General features: G+C 36.5%; 1 protein-coding gene across 1 annotated transcript in view; it reads right to left on the reverse strand.

Moving 5' to 3' along the window:
- Positions 1-4,676: 4,676 nt before the first annotated feature.
- CARNMT1 (carnosine N-methyltransferase 1) overlaps positions 4,677-22,547 on the reverse strand; it is a 36,655-nt gene continuing 18,784 nt past the window's right edge. The window contains exons 4-8 of the mRNA XM_052645106.1: positions 20,750-20,890; positions 19,608-19,786; positions 17,441-17,554; positions 5,454-5,557; positions 4,677-4,778 (exon numbers count right to left, since the gene is read on the reverse strand). Of these exons, the coding sequence (XP_052501066.1) occupies positions 4,677-4,778; positions 5,454-5,557; positions 17,441-17,554; positions 19,608-19,786; positions 20,750-20,890 (640 nt within the window). The remainder of the gene's footprint in view (positions 4,779-5,453; positions 5,558-17,440; positions 17,555-19,607; positions 19,787-20,749; positions 20,891-22,547) is intronic.

The following is a 22,547-nucleotide window of genomic DNA, read 5'->3' on the forward strand; positions in this document are numbered from 1 at the left end:
ATCACCGACTCAATGGACATGAGTTTGGGTGAACTCTGGGAGTTGGTGATGGACAGTGAGGCCTGGCGTGCTGCAATTCATAGGGTTGCAGAGTCAGACACAACTGAGCGACTGAACTAAACTGAAATGAACATGTGTGTGTGCTCAGTCATGTCCACCTCTTAGATCCCTTAGACTATAGCCTGCCAGGCTCCTTTAGTCCATGGAATTTTCTGGTAAGAATACTGGAGTGGGTTGCCATTTCTTCCTCCAGAGGATCTTTCCAACCCAGGGATCTAGCCCGTGTCTCCGAGTCTCCTGCATTGGCAGGCAGATTCTTTGAGACATCGGGGAATCCCTGATATGAGCATGTTTCTTCATCAAGGCGCATGTGCAAGAATGTCTCTGCATGCATGCTTAGTTGCTCAGTCATGTCTGACTCTGTGCAGTCCTATGGACTGTGCCTGCCAGGGTTCTCTGTCCATGGGATTTCCCAGGAAAGAATACTGTAGTGGGTTGCCATTTCCCCCTCCGGGAGATCTTCCCAAAATAGGGATCGAACCCAGGTCTCCTGCGTCTCCTACATTGGCGGGCGGATTCTTTACCACTGAGCCGCCTGTCTCTACAGAATGGAATTCCTGAGTAGTACAGCGTTATGTTTAACTTCACCTGGACTAGCTTCCTCAAGTGCTTTTTACAAGCTTATTCTAGTACTGGATAAGACGCTTTTGTCACATCCTCACCAGTAAACTTAGTATGGTGCTACCTGAGAGTGTGAGATAGCTCATTGTGGCCTGTTTGTATTTCCCCAGTGAAACTGGACATCTTTTTACATAGTTTATGGGCCATTCCTGGAGCAGTTATTCTGGCTCTTTACTCTGCATGGTGTGTTGCTGAGTAAGTTCTAAACGTAAATGTGGTCTACATTATCAGCCTTTTCTTTCATTGTTTATTGTTTATGCTCAAGAACTCTCAGCCTGATCCCAGCCAGCCTCTGCTTGGCCCAACTTGGATCTCCAGCTTTTTGTGAAAGGATTGTTAAATTCTTCGCAGCTTTAAAAAGTTGGTATGGTGGTTTTTTTCTAACTGATTTGGAAGAGCTTCTTTTATGTTCTGGAAAGCAACGTTCTTATGAGTAGTAGCTGTCGTAAATATTATAAATATTTCTTCCCAGTATGTCTTGTACTTTTTACTGTCTGAAATCTTAATTTTAACATAGGCAAGTTTATCAATGTTTTGTTTTCTGGTTTACACATACTACTTGTTAAGAAGTCCTTTCCTGTTCCAAGTTCTAGACATTTTATGGTTTTATATTTTTGCTTCCATATTTAAATCTTTCATCCATGTGGAACTGATTTGTGTGTATACAGCAGTCAACACATATGGACATCACATTTACTTGTCCACTATGTGCGTTCACATATTCATATAGAGGCATACATCAGAGATATTGCAGATACCACTGCAATAAAGCTAATATCGCAATAAAGTGAGTCACACAAATATTTTGGTTTCCTAGGGCATATGAATGTTATGTTTACACTATACTGTCATCTGTTAAATGTCTTTTAAAATGCGCATACCTTAAAATCAGTGTTTACAGATCACCAGAGCAAAATACAATAATAATGAAAAATTTAAATTACTGCAAGAATTACCAAAATGACACAAGGACATGAAGTGAGTAAATACTGTCAGAAAAGTGATGCTGACAGACTTGCTGGACACAAGGGTTGTCACAAAACTTCAACTTGTTAAAAAAAGCAACACACTATTTTCAAAGTGCAGTAAAAGGAGGTATGCCTGTATCATATTAATATTTCACAGTACAGAGGACCTCATAAAAACCACTGAACTAGGTGGTATCAATCCTCTTTCACAGATGAGGAAACAAACTCAAGAGTGCTTTGCCCAAGATCACAAATAATAATTCAGGAAAAGTATCTAAGTGCCAGTCCAGTGCTCATACTAATGGCTGTTGCTGGAATTTTCTTCTACTGGTTCCTTTATAATTCTTGTTTGATTATATAACAAAACCAAAGACCAAGTTTAATGAGTACAAGGCCTAGCATACTCAGAATTCAACTAATCATACTGACTTTCTAGAAGCATATAAAAGGCTAATCCTAGGGTCTAAATGTATTGTTCTCAATTAATTAAAATTCTCGTATCTATGGTTATCCCATGTTAGATGGAAACAAGCAAGCAAATAGTTTCATAGCAATTGTCAGATTTTAATATTCAAGAAAAATTAAGTCCATCATACACATTAAAAATATAGGAAATTTCATGCAGACATGAAGCTTCCAATTCAGCCTTTGTGGTAACTTTTAGAATGAGTTACATATAAATACAGTACATTTTACAATTCCCAAACTTAATAATTTTATACTGTGATTTATACAGCTTCTCTTTATATTTTACATATCTCATCTTGCTCACTTGATTAACATACCCTAGCCTGTACTGCTTCATACTATGGAAATTAAAAAAGAAACGAAAGCAAGCACAATGACCTATCTCCTCCCACTTTATGAAAATAAATGAAAAATCTGTGTATAGTTATTTAAGAAAAATGTTTTAAACTTTAAGGCTTACACACTTTAGTCCCTATTTCTACACATAATACAAAATTAAATCCTCCAGTGACACCTCTATTATTGATTGATACCACAATTTTCAAGTTTAGAATATATTAACTACAAAAGCTATAAGGGAAAAAAAGGGATGCAAATTTGTGTAGTATATTTTTAAAACAGCATTCATAATATGGAGGAGAAATCAAAAACAAATGAAATAACTGATTTCATAATTAACTAAAAGCTGTAATTTAGAAGTACAAATAACATTATTAAAGGATAAAACCTGATAGCAAAAATTTTAAGAAATGCCAAACCATTGGTGTCAACCTGTTTTGCCCTTTATGAGAAAACCAAAATCATTTGTTTTGATACAAGCTGTTAAAAAGTGAATACTTATCAGTGAATAAAAAGCATTTCTAAATTACAAACAGCATGCATTCCTTTCAATGGCTTTTTAGAAATACTTATGCTCTTTTTAAGTTTCTTTCTTTAAAAGAAAATAAGTTCATTTTTTTTTCCCTTGCAATTAATTTCAAGTTCATCCATGTGGTAGGTCAGAATTCCCACTAAATGAACATCTGCCAAGTACTCAGGAACACAAAAAAAGAGAAATAGTTTTTCAGAAACATTCAGTAGATTACATACAGGTGTCCATAACTTGACAAATCAACTTAATGGAATCCTTTATCGCATCATGGGCATAAAGGGCCCAGGAGCTCCTGTGGTGTATGCAGAAAAGATCCTACTGGTAAGATGTCAAATCACACTAGGACTCCCCTCACCTAACTGACAATAAAGGTGTAAAGATTTATAAATAAGTTTTCCTATGAAAACATGACATTTATGTTACCAGCACATTACTGAGATTAAGTCTATTAAAATTGCCACAGAGGTCACTTTATGTCATCACAACCATCTATGAAAATATTCAATATTACTCCCTTTTCTCCAAGAAAAGGTTAAAACACATTAAATTAGTCACCTATTTATCAAGCTACTGGAAAACAGGGTAATAAACATTAAAAAAATACAAAGGAAAACTCCCTCCAAAAAAGAGCTGCTAGAGGTAGAAATTTAAAGCAGCATATACTGTTTTAGCTATAGCTATCAGGGAACAAAATGGATACTAATCTGAAATTATACTAATGGCTGCTGCTTACAATATTAAATATACAGACCATGGGCAGTAATTTATCCCTAAATTTCATAATGAAAATTTCTCCACATTAATACTATCATGACAGTTTTTACTAGTATTAAATTGTTTTAACGGAAAAAAAAAAGTGCTTGCTTTTGTAATTCAGGTAATCTAAAGGAAAGACATTATTGCAAACATCTAACTGACAAATTTATAGTTTGAAATCATACATTTCAAATGGGCAGATTTTATTATTTTCCCAGTTTCCTAGCAGTACCTTTAATAAATACTTGTGTGCCTCACTTAGAATGCTGAGATCTCATATATTTCAGTGATCCATGATGAGTATGCTTTCAAAGTGTTCAACTTCGTGTGACCAGAAGACTAATTTGATCCTATAAACTCAGCATTTTGTAAAGATCAAATGTTTGATGCTAACTATATTTTCTAGCTGAGCTAGAAAATAAAATAATTTGAATGATAAAAGGATATACATTTTCTGTATAGATTGCTTAGGTTCCAAGTAAACAAAATCCCAATTCCAGATGTTGGAAGTGACAAAGGATCCTTAGACTTTACAAATAACATGTATGATGCATACAAAACAACAAAAAGGGAGATTTTTATGGATTGCAATACTGTAAGTTATTCATATGGCAGACTTAATGGACAGCTTCATGAAGACACTGGAAATAAAGTTTTTTCTACTGAAAGATAATTCTGGGCTTCAAGGAAAAAGTATACTTGAAGACATTTCCTCCATTTTTACTTGTGTAGTACAAATATGCATGGCACAGTATATTTCTGAAAAAGCGATAGACATATTAAGAAAATAGACACTATTTCTAAATTTTGTTAGGAATAAGAAGGCACCACTGATTTGAGGTTGTGTCCTGTCATTATGATAGTTGATTTTGAGTTGTTTATTTCAGCATTTGCTATTAAACTTTTTTCTTGATGATAATCACTTGAGACTGTTATTGTGGTTTACGGACCACAAACAAAACACATTCATAGTAGTATTTCATCATGGATAGATCATTCACAGTATACGTTGACAAGACAGATTCTTTTTCCACCTGAAATGCAAACAGTAATCATAATGATAATGAAAACTACAATGATAGTGCTATTTTAAACATATTCTGTGTATTATTCATTTATTACACATACGTACCCTCTAAGATCAGCACTATAAGTAATCTCAGTTTACAAACAACAGGTCACACCTACAGTAAGTGGTGAAACTGGAATTCACGCCCAAGAAGTCTTTAATTCTGGAGCCTGAACTCTAAACTACTATAATATATTGCTTCTTTTTATCTTTAAGAACAAACCTGTTGTTTATTTTTTAAATGAATCAAATGCTTCTAAATAAAACAATAGTCGAAGTATCATGAATCGTTATAATCACATAAGGGAAGACCACACAGTACAAATGTACATATAGTAAACAATATCCCTCTTACATCTGACCTCCCATCCCATCTACGTGCAATCTGTCTACAAAAGCCAGTATTATAATGGTCAGCTACCACTTATTGAAAGGTGATTACACTAGGTATGACAGTTTTCCACTTACATACACATTATCCCAAATCCTTATAATTCCAAAAGCTAAGAAGTATTATTTTCACTTCATGGGTTAGAAAACAAAAGAGGTTAAGAAGTAAAGCCAGTAACTGCCATGATATCACCATTCCTGTTTGAGTGCTCTGAAAGTTAAACTTTGACAATACTCATTCCATCCTTACCTCTAACTGGAATCCATACTGCAGAACAACATTTTTTATATCCTCATAGCTCAATTCTATGGAAAGTTCATTCGCCAAATTTTCAAAGTGGTACAGCAGAGGACCTATAATTTAAAGATATTATGACACTACTTAAATATAAACATGCACCACTAGCTGTTTAAACTGAACTCCCAAGTTAAGTAATAAGTTGGGCAGAGGATGAAACATAAAAAGGAGAAGTAAAGAACTGTTATATTTGCGAAAGACAAGTATCCCTAAAACTTTGCCATTTGAGTGCCAGGTCTACATTCACAGGGAGTGAGTCCCTCTGGTGTAACAGCCTTGCACTGTGATTCTCCACGTCATGGGCTTTACACCTATAACTCTGTAAGTTCCTGAAGGAGTGGCTGAATCACAGAATACCAGGTCCCCAAAATGCAAGGGTATCCTGTAATTCCATAAGTATATGCAAAACTGCAGTTACAAACTATTTTGTGAAAACAGAGAAGGGTCTTCAAGCCAGACTGGGCAGGAAAAAGTGTAGGGGTAAGCGGGGTTGGAGAGTTATAGGCATGGCTTCCTGGAAGGAAAAGGTGATACTAGAGCTGGCTTTTTTTTTTTTTTTTGTGGCTGTGCTGCACGGCTTGTGGGATCCTAGTTCCTCAACCAGTGATCGAACCCAGGCCACCACAGTATAAATGTTCCAAGTCCTAATCAATGGACCACCTAAAGCTGGCTTTTTTAAAGCACAGTTAATATTCCAGCTCTAACACCAACTAATTCTCCCCCATCTGTAACATGACTTTAATGTGATATAACACACCATGCATACAGAGGTGCTAGGTTAACCACAACTATTACAACTTTTAAAAATGACATCCCCCCTTTACTATTCTCTCACTCTGGATATCCAAGGAACTGTTATCTGACTCAAACCAGATATTTCATTCTTTTAAATCTCACATTTTGCCCAATCTATCCACTTCATCCAGGTAACATTATCATTCCACAGTTATACTAAGGGACTAGACAATCTTTTTACTTTCATTGGGTTAATTATAAATCCTGAGACCAACTCACACACCCCCACCCAACCCCACTCCTCTTACCATGTGTTAATAGACACAAGAGATAAAAGCAACAAACAAGACAAAATTGCTGTTCCCAAACTGCTGACCACTCTGTGGAACTTAGTAAGAGTTAAAAGGTTTTTCTTTTTTTTTTTACTGTACATAAACCACTAGAATAAAATAACTATAATTTATATATTAGTGTTCTTTTCAAAAGATAGTGATGATTCCCCACCAAACTACTCTATCAAAGTTAAGTTCCTGCTAAATTTTATTAGTACTAGTAAAAATGGAAGGTGCTACCATTTACTGAGCACCTGTTGTATCCAAGATCATCCCAAAGCTTTTGAAGCATTCTTTTATTAAAGAATGCAGAGCCTGACAGCCAAGTATCTCCAGTACTAAAGCATATGCTGTTCCTCCTTTATTATTTGAAGAACCTCCAACAATACTGTTTTATAACATTTACATAAACACATTCCTATACTTCTTACAGACTCAGACCATATTTTACTTCTACTAACGTTGTGTTTCATTACAAGCTACATGAACAAAGGAACATGTCTTATGTTTCTTTTTAATCCACTATAATGCCCAGCATAGCACTGAATGTAGTTAATCATCTGTAATTTTACCACCTGAAGACAACCATTACAGTTGCTTTGTATTTTTCAGTCTCCTATTACAAATGGTACTTCAACAAACATATCTGCTTATATTTCACAGATATATTACAAAGACATGCCTTGCAGTGGAGTTTCTAGGTCAAAGAGAGTAAGTATTTTTACTAACTTGATCAGACTGCCAAAATGCTTTCCAATAGAGACATAGTACTTTTCACTCACAATTGCAATTAAGTACTTGTTTTAACACCTTACTTAATAAGGGGCAGGAATGCAATGGTACAGTCACTCTGGAAAACTGGTTGGCGGTTTGTTGTAAAGTTATACATGCATGTTCTACATATGACCCAGCAATTCCACCACTAGGAATGAAACCTTGTGGCTACACAAAGGTTTACACATGAGGGTTTATAGCAACTTTATTCATAATCATAATAATTTGGGAACAACCCAAATGTCCATCAGCCAGTCAAAGAATAAATAGAATGTAGTATATCCATACAATGAAATAATACTCAGTGATAAAAAGAAAAAAGCCACTGGAACATGCAACAAAATGGATGAATTTCAAAAGCATTATGCTAAGTGAAGGATGCCAGACACAAAAAGCAACTTACTGCATGATTCTATTTATATGGTTTTCTGGAAAGTGAGAACTATAATAACATAAAACAGAGCACTACCTGCCAGATACTAAAGATGAGAGAACTGACTACAAAGGGTCAGAAGAGACCTTTTTCGGGCAAGTGATAGAAATGTTCCCTACCTTGATAGATGTAATGGCTGCATGATTATCGAGCTTCCAAAATACTTCAAGTTATACATTTCAAAAAAGTGAATTTATTATATGTCAACTATACCCCTCCTCAAAAAAATCTAAATTATAAAGAAAAAACACACTAAGTATTTTTATTAAACTAAGTATTTGCTAATTTGGCAAGAGGAAAATGATAGGCCATGCATAATTTCATCTGCATTTCCTTGAGGCCGAGCAGTTTTTCACATTTATTATACTCATTCTTTACTATTTTAAAATTTTTATTCTTTTAATTTACTTTATGGCCATGCCACAAGGCAGGCAAGATGTGAGTTCACCAACAGGGATTGAACCTGCGCCCCCTGCAGTGGAAGAACAAAGTCTTAACCACTGGACCACCAAGGAAGTCCCCAGCTCATTCTTTAAAGGAATGTTTATCAAGCACCAAGCAAATGCCTGGCACTGAATATATAAAGATGAATAAAACACTATCACAATCCTGAAGGAGTTGTTTTCTCAATTCTGTCTCTTCACATTTTTAAAATTTTTTATTGAAGGATAATTGCTTTACAGAATTTTGCTGTTTTCTGTCAAGCCTCAACATGAATCAGCCATAGGTATACATATGTCCCCTTCCTTTTGAAACTCCCTCCAAATGCCACCCCTCTAGGTTGATACAGAGCCCCTGTTTGAGTTCCCTGAGTCACACAGCAAATTCCCGTTGGCTATCTATTCTACATATGGTAATATAAGTTTCCATGTTTCTCTTTCCATATATCTCACTGTCTCCCCATGTCCTAAGTCTATTCTCTATGTCTGTTTCTCCATTGCTGCCCTGTAAATAAATTCTTTAGAGCCATTTTTCTAGATTCTGTATATGTGCGTTAGAATACAATATTTATCTTTTTCTGACTCACTTCACTCACTTTCACTCACTTCACCTAGGTTCTAGGTTCATCCACCTCATCAGAACTGACTCAAATGCGTTCTTTTTTAACGGCTGAGTAATATTCCATTGTGTATATGTACCACAACTTCTTTATCCGTTCATCTGTCAATGGGCATCTAGGTTGCTTCCATGTTCTAACTATTGTAAATAGTGCTGCAATGAACAATGGGATACATGTGTCTTTTTCAACTCTGGTTTCCTCAGGGTATATGCCTAGGAGTGGGATTGCTGGGTCATATGGTGGTTTTATTCCTAGTTTCTTAAGGAATCTCCATACTGTCTTCCATAGTGTATCAATTTGTATCCCCACCAACAGTACAAGAGCGTTCCCTTTTCTCCACACCCTCTCCAGCATTTATTATTTGTGGACTTTTTGATGATGGCCACTCTGACCGGTGTGAGGTGATATCTCATTGTGGTTTTGATTTGCATTTCTCTAATAATGAGCGATGTTGAGCATCTTTTCATGTGTTTGTTAGCCATCCGTATGTCTTCTTTGGAGAAATGTCTGTTTAGGTCTTTACTCCACTTTTTCACTGGGTTGTTTGTTTTTCTGGTACTGAGTTGTATGAGCTACCTGTATATTTTAGAAATTAATCCTTTGTCAGTTGTTTCATTTGCTATTATTTTCTTGCATTCCTAGGGTTGTCTTTTCACCGTGCTTATAATTTCCTTTCCTATGCAAAAGCTTTTAAGTTTAATTAGGTCCCACTTGTTTACTTTTGTTTTTATTTCCATTACCCTAGGAGGTGGGTGATAGAGGATCTTGCTTTGATTAATGTCATCAAGTGTTCTGCCTCTGTTTTCCTCTAAGAGTTTTATAGTTTCTGTTCTTACATTTAGGTTTTTAATCCATTTTGTCTTCACATTTTTTTAATGGCAGTAACAGAAGCAAAGAAACATTTTTTCCTTGACTGTAAGTATAATGTAAGCTCAATAACAGAAAGGTAAAATAATATAAATAACATAAAATCAAACCCATGTCTAATCCTAGTAAACACAGATAACCACTTGAAAACTTAAAGTATCTCCTTGCAGTCTTTCCTTGATGCATTAGAATGAGATATTACATGTACAGTTTTGCATCTTACAGCCCGGGGAAACAAACAACTATAAGCAAGAGGCAGCAGGAACAAGAGAAGGCAGAGGCTGACCTGCAAAGATGTGAGATATTACAGTTATCGTACAAAATACACTATTTTCAGAGAAGTAAAGACTATTGAGAAAACATATGCAGAGAACAGAACATTCTTAAATGGCATGCTGCTGCTGCTAAGTTGCTTCAGTTGTGTCCGACTCTGTGCGATCCCACAGAACCGCAGCCCACCAGGCTCCCCCGTCCCTGGGATTCTAAAGGCAAGAACACTGGAGTGGGTTGCCATTTCCTTCTCCAATGCATGAAAGTGAAAAGTGAAAGTCAGGTCACTCGGTCATATCCGACTCTTAGCGACCCCATGGACTGCAGCCTACCAGGCTCCTCCACCCATGGGATTTTCCAGGCAAGAGTACTGGAGTGGGGTGCTATTGCCTTCTCCGTCTTAAATGGCATAGCTAACCAAAAACATACAAACAAAATAATAAAAATAACCTCACACACACACACACAAAGTCCCCACCAAAGAGAAATGAAACAGATGTTAAACACAGTGAAAGAAAAAAATTGTGAATGGGAAGACAGGTCAGAATAAAGTGCCTAGAATGCAGGACAGACAGAACAAAACAAGAAAAAAAATAGCAAATAAAGCAAAGTGAAAGCTTTGTGAGTGAGAAGGTCTTCAGTACATTTGACTGCATTTCCAAAAGAAGAGAAAAAGAATGTGGGAGAGGAGGTATACAAAGAAATAATAACTGTTATTATTTATTTTGATGCTACGCTTGTCTCATATTGGCAAGTGGAGATCTGTTTTAAGCTAAGATTTTTCAGAACTGATGAAAAAATTTTTTACAGACTCAGGTAGCCCAACAAACTGTATAGTTTTTAAAAAGAACAATTCACACCTGCATATAATATTGAGCCTGAAAAAAACTACAAAGTGAAAATCTTAAAAAACAAAACTGATTACTCAAAGAAGCAACAATTAAAATAGCTGAATTCTAAACAACAAAAACAGAAGCTGCTGGAATGACGTCTTAAATGTGCTGAAAGCTATATGCCAACTTTGTACTCCATACCTAGAGTCGCTATGGAACTAGAAGTATCAGCATAAACTCATGGTCTATAAACATGAACTCATGTTTATAGACATATAAGGATACATACATAATTATAAAAGGGCCTAGAAGCAACACCATGACAGTGGGAGAATCCAGAATTTTGTTTCTACATACCATTCCCCATTAAAAAGAACCAGGAATCCTTGGAAAAACTGGCTGATCTCAGGCAGAAAAAGTAAAGATGAGCCCAGAATACCTAGTTATGCCAGAAAGAAGATGCTCAGACAATGGCAGGGATATGTCAAAAGGACACAGGAGCCAGCTTGAAGGAGATCCCATTTTACTGAATCTGGGATAAGCTGACTTAAATCATTTATATGCTTAAGGTTCTAAAAGTTCCAGTTAAGAGACAGTGATTATTAGACTAGATGAAGTGAAGTGGAAGCCACTCATATGTGTAAAACTCTTTGTGACCCCAGGGACTATACAGTCCATGGAATTTTCCAGGTCAGAATACTAGAGTGGGTAGCCGTTCCCTTCTCCAGGGGATCTTCCCAACCCAGGGACTGAACCCAGGTCTCCCTCATTGCAGGTGGATTCTTTACCAGCTGAGTCACCAGGGAAGCAAAATTTAACTATATGTTGTATATAAGAGATGCATCTAAAACATAAAGATACAGTAAGGATTTAAGGGAAAAAGATCCACCATACAATTATTTAAAAGCTCGTAACTATATTAATATGCCCACTTAAAGAAACATGGTTTATATCCATGCAAAACAGACAGCTGGTACCCATACCCCAGCAAAAAGCTTTATAGGCAGGGTAGGGAGGTGTTGTGGGTAGAAGTAGGGTAACTGGTGGTCACGGTCCAATCATTTTCCAATGCAGACTTTTAATTGATCCTCTTCTTTTCTGTCCTATATTTCATCCTCACTCTTTATTAGGCCATGCTTTCATAAATTCTGCTCCTTTTCCATTCACTTTTTCCAGTGAATTAAACTTCTGGTCTCCTGGCTGAGCATGGTCTGGAAATGCACATAAGGTGGGTGTCTTGGAGGAGGTCAGCTATTCCCTACATATAGACTTTCAATTTATGTTTGTTTCATTTGGTGTCTCATTTTCTACAGTTATTCCAGGTCAACTGGCTGTATTCACATTGGTTTCTTTGCAAAACTTATCCACCTACCCTATCTTCTGAAATATTGTTACATTCTTTTGTCCCCTGATGACATCCTGCCATTCTTTATCCATGTTTATAACTTTTTATGAACTATTAACATGATCTCAATGAGGAACTAATGTATGTCCAATGTGTCCAATCATCTACCTTTCATAGGCAATCTCTCATGTTTTTAAAAATTCTGTAGCTTTACAGTGCTTTAAACTCTAATAGGCTCCATTTCTCATTACAAAGATCTCCTTTGGTACTTTAACTTGTTAATTCTTCCAGATGAAGGTAGATTCACTTGGATAACTGCCTGCCTTCCACTATCCAACTATGTATCAGGGCAAGTGTACACACACAGACACATACACACACACTTCTGCACCCCACTAAATTACATATAAATGCATTTAAGGGGTACTAGTCACCATGAAAAATCGATAAACAGGATGCATAGGCATTTTTTCTGCATTTTGCAAAATCAGAGCCTTTCCCAAAGAATGTATGCATACATAACAGTTCCCTTGAAAAGCTCACTAGTTCTCCCAAACCTGGAAAGCATTCAAGTGAGTACTTTAAACACCCCTCAGAGCATTTTATAAGTTAATAATATTCCCAACTCTAATTTCATACACTGTGGCAAATTTTTCATTATAATTTAACTTCCAATATAACTTTTTAGCATTCCAGAATGGCTAGTGGGCATATTTCTCATTACATATGAATATACTGACATTCTGGTCTATATAAGCATCAGTTCAGTTCAGTTCAGTTGCTCAGTCATGTCCGACTCTTTGCAACCCCATGAACTGCAGCACGCCAGGCTTCCCTGTCCATCACCAACTCCCAGAGTTTACACAAACTCATGTCCATTGAGTCGATGATGCCATCCAACCATCTCATCCTCTGTCGTCCCCTTCTCATCCTGCCCTCAATCTTTCCCACCATCAGGGTCTTTCAAATGAGTCAGTTCTGTGCATTAGGTGGCCAAAGTATTGGAGTTTCAGCTTCAGCCCTTCCAATGAATATTCAGACAGGACTGATTTCCTTTAGGATGGATTGGTTGGATCTCCTGGCAGTCCAAGGGACTCTCAGGAGTCTTCTCCATCACCACAGTTCAAAAGCATCAATTCTTCAGCGCTCAGCTTTCTTTGTAGTCCAACGTTCACATCCATACATGACCACTGGAAAAATCACAGCCTTGACTAGATGGACCTTTGTTGGCAAAGTAATGTCTCTGCTTTTTAATATGCTGTGTAGGTCGGTCATAACTTTTCTTCCAAGGAGTAAGCATCTTTTAATTTCATGGCTGCAGTCACCATCTGCAGCGATTTTGGAGCCCGAAAAAAATAAAGTCTGTCACTGTTTCCACAACTATTTGCCATGAAGTGATGGGACTAGATGCCATGACCTTAGTTTTCTGAATGTTGAGCTTTAAGCCAACTTTTTCACTCTCTTCTTTCACTTTCATCAAGAGGCTCTTTTGTTTTTCACTTTCTGCCGTAAAGGTGGTATCATCTGCATAAGTTAGACTGAAACTGTCCCCAAGGGGCTAGGGACACATTCTCAGTTTACAGATGAAACTAATTTTCCAAGTCCACATGACTGAAGCCCAAACCAAAGGAATGTTATGAATTTACCAATGTAAATGCCATTTTATCATGTCTCTTAGCAGCCAGTCAATCTTCTGTGGCATCTGAAAATTACTTTCATCCTTATTTCAAATTCTAAAACAATACATCCATTCATACACATAACAGTTAACTCCAAGTAAGGAAGAAGCACTAGATTCCTACCCTTGTGAAACTTAGAAACTAGTAGAAGAAACAAAATGATGAGTGACTACACCACAATGCATTAAACGCTGACAGACTTGTCAGATATAAAAGAGAAATAACATAATATTTAACCCAATATGAAAGGATCTCCTGAGCAGAGTGTTAAAGAGCACACAAAGGGAAGAACCAAATGAAAATCGAGAGGAAAGAGAAAGGGCTTTCTAGGTCAGAAGACTAGTACCTGAGGTCAGGACAAGGAATGGCAGTCAAAACAAAACAAAACAAAAAAATGAAGCTGAGACACAAGACAGAAGAGAGATCACAAAAGGCACTGTACACATCCAGAAGGGTTTAGGTTACCAACAAAGCTAGACTTTTATGCAGGAGAGATCTGATAAGAATAGGTTTGCACATTGGGAAGATCACTTTGGTGGTAAATGGAGAAATAAAAGGAGTGTAAAGTGTTGAATATAACTTACAAGTACTGAGGTTGAGAAACCCTGGGTTAAAAAAAGATACAAGATCCATTAAGGAGTTTTAGGAGGTAAAACTTACAGACTGACTAGATGCAGATGGAGAAGAAGAGAGGTTAAAGGCCTATACCAGTTTTCTGGTTGGGGAAATCTGAGTAGATGATGGAACAGAAAAGGCAAGGGGAAAGCATGGGCATCACTTCCTCCAGACACATGCATTAGGAAGCATCTGTGGTGCATCCAAGTTGGACACACTGGCTTGGAGCATAAGAGAAACTCCCTGGTAAGAAGAGTGGAAGCCCTCTTCTTAACTGATATCCTGTTAACAAATATGCTGAATTAACTGTGATGCCAATGACAGACCACAGGCCACACCTCAGCACATTTACTCTTATCAAGCAGTATACTTACCAAGGGCCACATGTATTTGCTCCAGGCAGTTGTAACTGTTATTATACAATTAATAAAATATTAATAAACCAATAAATGTCAAAAAGAAAAGTTGTTCCTATGAAAGTTAAGTCAAATGCTCTGGAAATACACAAAACCTTATATAACTCAATAACTGATATGAAAAATTTTAGACACATAAACACACAGTCAGAATAAAGGTAAGTTATAGACTGTCCCAGTGCAAGCCTGCAGAGGTAGCTGATTAGGCAGTCAAGGGGTTGGATCTGGGCTGTCAGCCCATCTGCCATATATAAACGCCACAACTTTTCTGCTAGTTACTTAACCCAAGATTCAGTTTCTTCAACTATACAGTAAACTCCATTTCAACATATGGTTGTTCTGAGACTACACAGGTATTTTTTAAGTGGCCAACATTATGCCTAACCACAGGAAGCAAATACCCAGTTGGTAAGGCTATCTTTCAGTCATCCCTTCAGAAAAGGAGTACTTTTCTTTTAAGGAAGACTCAAAGTTTGAGATACTTGCTTCATATCATGGCTATATATTACGCTGCTCTCATCTGTCCTATGGACTTCTAAAAAGAAGTTTGGAAAAGACCTTCTATGACCTGGAGGCTTAAACCTACTGACTATATCTCTGGTAAGCTAAATCATTAAAGAGAGCAAGTAACAGAACCTACCAACAGAACTACACCAATACTGAAGACCAAGGACTCAATATTTACTTGACTTTTACGTATGTAGTCTTTCTTAATAAGGATTATCTATCTTACTAAAAAAGAAAAGTATGTTTACCTTTAGTATCATTATTTCCCCTTAATTTTAAAGTAACAGGATAAAATGTGCAATTTCCCTTAGGCTCCAGATGGAAAGGACCATGTCATACACATCATTTGATTTCTAGCAACCAGCAATAGGATGCAGTAAAAAGGTTTTTGCATAAGTGAAATTATATTTCTACTCTTTCTTAAAATTAAATGAGATACATAAGTTATCATACCTACTCTTTCCCCATAATATATATACTGGGGAGGAGGATTTCATGGGAGAGATTAAGTGCTTCCCCTCAAATGTTTCATTACAGAAATTTTAAAAGACCACTCTCTCCTGAACAGAAGTGCTGTTTCTCCATGGAGTGGAGAACTGGGAAGATGAGGGATGATTATCATTGAATTAATAATTAGTACCTCTGTGGGCTTCCCTTGTAGCTCAGTCAGTAAACAATCTGCCTGCAATGCAGGAGACCTGGGTTCGACTCCTGAGTCAGGAAGATCCCCTGGAGAAGGAAATGGCAACCTACTCTAGTATTTTTGCCTGGAGAATCCCATGGACAGAGGAGCCTGGTGGGCTACAGTCCATGCAGTCGCAAGAGTTGGACATGACTTAGTAACTCAACCACTACCACCTCTTTGAAATTATGGCTGCTATGAGACTGACCTAGTATGAATATACAACTTTTGGGGGTTCCACTGCTTTTGGAGGGATTAGCTATGATTGAAGGAACTGCACTACAACTAGAATGCAATCTAAAGGAAACCATGGAGGTTTTAAAACATGTAAAACATTGCAAGAGAGTTCTCTTTTCTCTACACCCTTTCCAGCATTTACTGTTTATAGATATTTTGGTGACAGCCATTCTGACCAGTCTGAAGTTGATACTTCATTATAGTTTTCATTTGCATTTCTAATAATAAGTGATGTTGAGCATCTTTTAATGTGTTTATTAGCCATCTGTATGTCTTTGGAGAAATGTCTGCACTGTTGGTGGGAATGTAAATTGATACAGCTATTATAGAGAACAGTATGGAGATTCTTTAAAAAAGCGAGGAATAAAAATATCATACAATGCCAACAATCCCACTATGGTTCCAAAACCATAATTGGAAAAGACACATGTACCCCTATGTTCAATGCAGCACTATTTATAAGAGCTAGGATATGGAGGCAACCTAGATGTCCACTGACAGATGAATGGATAAAGAAGTTGTGGTACATATATAATGGAATATTACTCAGCCATAAAAAATGCATTGAGTAAATTCTGATGAAGTAAATGAACCTAGAGCCTGTTATACAGAGTGAAGTAAGTCAGAAAGAGGAAAACAAATATTGTATATCAATGCATGTATATGGAGTCTGGAAAGATAGTACTGATGAACCTATCTGCAGGACCACAATGGAGACACAGACATAGTGAGCAGACTTGTGGACACAGTGGAGGAGGGAGAGGGTGGGACGAATTAAGAGTAGCATGGAAAAATATACATTGCCACATGTAAAATGGATAGCCAGTGACAATCTGCTGTATGATGAAGGGAGGTCAAACCTGGTGCTCTGTGACAACATAGAGAGGTGGAATGGGGTGGAGATGGAAGAGAGGTTTAGGAGGAAGGGGACATATGTGACATATGGCTGATTCATGTTGATGTACGGCAGAAACCAACACAATATTATACAGCAATTATCCTCCGATTAAAAATATATTATTTAAAAAACCAAACGTACCACATAATGACAACTTTTGTGAATATTTAGTACTGTGTGTGAAGTTACCAAATGCAGAACAGCTATAAAGTACTCAGATTAATGTATAAGTTCTAATAAATACTGAGGAACTTACCTAGATTTATCCAAATTCCACCTGGCTTGAGTATTTTCCATATTGTATCAATATAATCAATTACATTGTGAGCTGTGTCTATGAAGAAACAGGTAGCAATACAGTCCCAGGTATCTATTTAAGGAAAATCAAATTACTACATGTTATGCTATTTTGCCTTTTCATGAATTCTATAAATAAACCAGTTACCTCTTTACAGATACGAATATTTAACTGCAGAGGTATAGAAGCTAAACTCTTCCAATCAAATACTATAATCTAGGCAACCAAATAATCATTTACAAAATATGTCATCATTCATAAAAGCTTTTATTGCTAATTTGATAACATAACCAATTTGGAAATCATTTTTGATAACCTATATCACTGTATCTACACCGTCATATTTATGGGTTTTGTTTATAATCTTTTCATTTTTAGCTTTAATTATGATGACTAATACAAATTTTAACAATTAAAAAAATTTTTTAATTTAAAAGTAAAATCAGTTGCAATGAAATTAAGTCATTTTAATTTAAGTTGTGATGTAAACCAGTGTTAACTACCAATTCTGGAAGGTTTCAAAAAAGACTGAATGCATCTGCTGCCAACTGAGAAATGAATGGTATCAAAATACATAAGCATCCACCAGTACTTGGGGGAACTGTCAGTTAAAAAGAGGGATGGGACAGTCAGCAGCAGAGGGTGAAAAGCGAACAGAGAACAGTTTGCCTTCTGGAGGCTGTGGCTTGGCACAGAGACAGAGGAGACTGCACTGAAAGTGGCTGTCTGTACAGATAAGGCACTTCATCCAACCACGGATCACCTTCCCCACCTCCTCTCTCAAACCGTGCTCCAGAAGAATCATTTTTACATGCCGAAGCAATGTTTTTCATTATTTCACTTCTATTTTGAGACCTGCTCCCTAACTTATCCTAACATCATCTCTCTCCTTGTACCTTCAGTGCAGGATCTCCCAGTGTCAGCATTCAGGGAAAAACAATAACTTCGCTAACTTGTTACTGTCCTGCTCTAATCACTCCAAGGCCTCCCATTCCTCTTCGAGTACAATTTGAAGTCTTAGCTATGGCCTACAAGTCTGTCTCACCAAACTCTCTCTAACCTCATCTCCCATCACCCGCCCGCTGCTCACCACATCCCAGCCAAACAGATCCTCTAGCTCTTCAGGAGCAGAACAAGTGTCTTCACACCCCAGAATCTTCCTTTCTTTGCCATCTCCTTTGTCTGCAACACTTTTCCCCCATATATCTGAATGACCTGCCTCTTCAGTCTCATGAGGTTCTCTGCTCAATTTTTAAGTTCCCCCCTTAGAAATACCTTCCTGGTAATTCCATATAAAACAGCAGACCCTCCCCAGTCAATCAGTATCCCCTTTACCTGCCTTATTTTTCTTCCTCACAGTATTAATTTATTATTGCCTCTCTCCAAACTAGAATATGGGTTCCCTGTGAATAGGAACTTTGTTTTGCTCATTGCTGTCTCCACAGGACCTGGAATATACCTTCTACTTACCAGGTGGCTCAACAAATACCTGTTAAACAAACAAACTTGCTGACCCCTCAGCCTTCTTTTTTTCTTTTTATTGCCAAGCCTCTCTCCTCTTTCCCCATTATCATCTCCCTTTCTCTAATGACTAGCTCAAGTTTCTTCTACATTTTGCCAGGCTGAAGTCCAAACTTCATAGATTATAAAGGGCCTCCACAATCTGGAACCAACCTACTTCTCTAGCCTCATCGTCCATTAAATCCCCCAGAGTCCTTTTTCCTTGCAGCCAGGCTGTTCTACCATCCCTGGTTACCTTACTCATTCATATCTTTGTACCTCTGAATGCCATTCCTCCCTATTCAAGTCACTGTCTAAACAAACAGCTCACTTGTCATACTAACCTACTTTCATTTTTACTGTATTCATTACTCAACCTTTGTTTACATGTTGTCTTATATTAACAGATCCAACAGATTATAAATTTCTCAACTGCAGATCCCATATTTTATAGTTCCCATGACTGTCTTATACATAACTCTGAAAATATTCTATTGATAAACTGTCACTGAAGTATACCTTAAATTCTACCATCAAAATGAATCACAACTTTGGCTCAGTACAAAATTAGCTCATTAAATTTAGAATAAAGGATGTGATTTTTAAATGCTTGCTTTGGACTTACTGCATTCTGAGTATATCTCCTGAAAATCTCCTGCTGTCATAGAAAAGTTAGAACCGGGAGGAAGACTGTGGGGGTCAACATCAGGGAAAAAGATGGGTCGAATCTGATCAGCTGACCTTCGGTTATTGCTAAACTGATGAATCCAGGGATAAAGCTTATATTTATTAATTTCAGAACATCTGTAAAATATGAGCATAAAATTCAGTGTTAAGTAAATATTTTACCAAGAAAATCTACTTTAAATACCAAAATTTATAATCGGATTGAGGATTTACTTATATAATTAAATACTGAAAAGTGTTACCACTATACTCTACCCAATTATCTGAAACTCCACATATGCATGTAGATGAGTAACCAATCATGGATTAAAAGACAGAAACAAAATTAAGGTAAATTCAGATATATAAATGTGCTGTTCATTCAAATTTTTAAACATATACTGCCAAAACTCAAGCCCAAGTAAAAAAACAGTCTAAGTTTTTTTTTTTCCCCAAAAATGGTATGAGTTTTGTTACCTAATTATTTTTTTTTGTAACACTCTCCTTTTACCTTTTCCCTATCTCCTAACTCACACTGCTACCAAGACAACGTATTGTTTAAATGAGGCAGCTATTTATTTTTTCTCTGACACACCTCTTCTGGATTTAAAGACACTTCTCCACTACTTTATAAATGAGGCCACAGAAGTTCTGAGAAAGCTTTCCAACTCAGTTATGTGGAGTCATTTTATGTGAATCATTCTATGAGAATTTGATTAAGTAAAAAAAATGTGATTACTACATGAAAATCTTATTCCACTAAAGAAACAAAGGGGTGAAGATGTTTAAGGAACAATAAGAAAATACTCCTTCCTGGACAATACTTAGCCCTAAATTCTGCAGAGAAATCATTTGAGTGTCATGAATACCCAATCACTTTTTAAAACATCCCTTACCCATCCTGTTCAACGTTCTGTTAACTAGGCAACTAATTAAAGTAGTAACAGTATAAGCAATTTAATTTTAATACAAGAAACACTTATGATATATACCATAATTAAACACTATGCACTTCTCTTCAAATTCAGAATTTTTCAAAAATAGGGTAAGTCAGTCCAATTCTGAGAAATTACTGTTTCTAGCAAAAAGTAAATTAAATACCTGTTGAGTACAAAGTTGGAAGAAAAAAGCATAAAAAAACTCCATTCATTTCCTTGACAAGCATAACCTAGCATAGCTATTTCCCAGGCCAGTCTTCCTAGTCCAGCACCAGGTACCAGAATATTTACTTTAGAAGGATCCCTGAAATGAAATAAGGCAATTATGTCCAAACTCCTCAAAGGAAAGGGGAGGAAAAAAAAAGACAAAATCCATATTAACAATTAAAAACTTAAGATATTTAATAAGAATAAGCTCACTCAATGCTCTGACTTCTTAAATTTGAGAAATACTTCTAAATATCAATGAGAAATAAGCATATAGGGAATTATCAAATGTTAACAGACTAGGGTTTTATCCCCAAAGTATTATTTTTCAGAAGATAAACTGCCTTCTATCTAAGACTTATGAAGGTACTCCTAGCTATCACCTGTCTTTGCAAGACAAATCATTCCAAAGGAATCTCTGTACATATGAAGAAACCAAACACAATTATTTCAGCACATGAAACAGTAAAAACAAAACTTTATTTCTAAATTCTGTTTCTAATACAATGGTTTACATAGCCAAATCAAGTACAAGCAGATTTTAATGTGTCAGGTCTCTCTTTAAAATCTGTTATATTTCAGTTGGCAAAAGAATTTGGAGCTGGGATATTCTTATAAGGAAGATAGGGAACTGCTTTCTAATTGAGCATTGCTGTTGTTGTGGTTAAGTTGCTCAGTTCTAACTCTCTGTAAGCCCAAGGACTGCAGCCTGCCAGGCTCCTCTGTCCATGAGATATCCCAGGCAAGAATACTGGAGTGGGTTGCCATTTCCTTTTTCATTAACTGAACGTATATAATGGCAAACATATCACACCATGCCATAGGTTTGCAACCAAACTGTTCTCCACTTATTACCATTACCTTACCATCACAAATTTCCTTTGCTATTACATCTGCCATTCTACTTTCAGATCACTAAAAAGCCTTAGCAAAGCAGAGACCTTTCAGGACTTCTGGCTCAATATAATCTTAAGGAAACTAAAATGGTATTCTTGTGGAAAACCAAAGAAAAAAGTATATAATCAGCTGTTATCACATCAACTAAAAAGGAATTTTACTACTGTCTGTATTCCCCAAATTTAGCTCATAAAACAAATCCAATTTCCAAATCTACTCCCATGAACACTTCTTTATCTTTAAACTGTATGGTCTTTAAGTCTGATGTGATGCAAACAGCAATAGGACTTTTTACTAGTAGCTCGTATGATAACCTTTAGCATTCCCCACTTTGAAAACAAACACACACAACTATGGGGCTTTTGAAAATTCAGTCTACAAATATAGTAACAAGAGGATTCGTACAGGGTCCTTCAATCGTAGATATATATGGAACATATATTTGTATAAAAACCTCAACAAAGCCTATTTAGCCTGTTTCACTGCTAAATTTTATATATACAATAAGGCATACACGGAAACTTGTTAAAAAAATGATTTCTGACAAATAGGCTTATTGTGATTAGTAAGATATTCTTTAATACTTGACATGGGCAAACTAAACTAAAACCAAGGTGCCTTATAAAAGCTTTCACTAAAATAGAATGTTGCCTTTTCATTCCAGATTATATACAATATGTCTATGTGTATGAACACTTTGATTTTTAATAAAGAAAATGGGAACATCTCATTTGGTTCATGCCTACCTATATTGGTTATCTAACATGAACACACATATTTTTAACACTAGATTCTGAAAAACTCCTATCTGTAGGACACCATGCTGGCCCTTGTATAAAGGACCCATCATCATTTTC

This window comes from Budorcas taxicolor, chromosome 8, assembly GCF_023091745.1.
Source record: "Budorcas taxicolor isolate Tak-1 chromosome 8, Takin1.1, whole genome shotgun sequence".
Lineage (NCBI taxonomy): Eukaryota > Metazoa > Chordata > Mammalia > Artiodactyla > Bovidae > Budorcas > Budorcas taxicolor.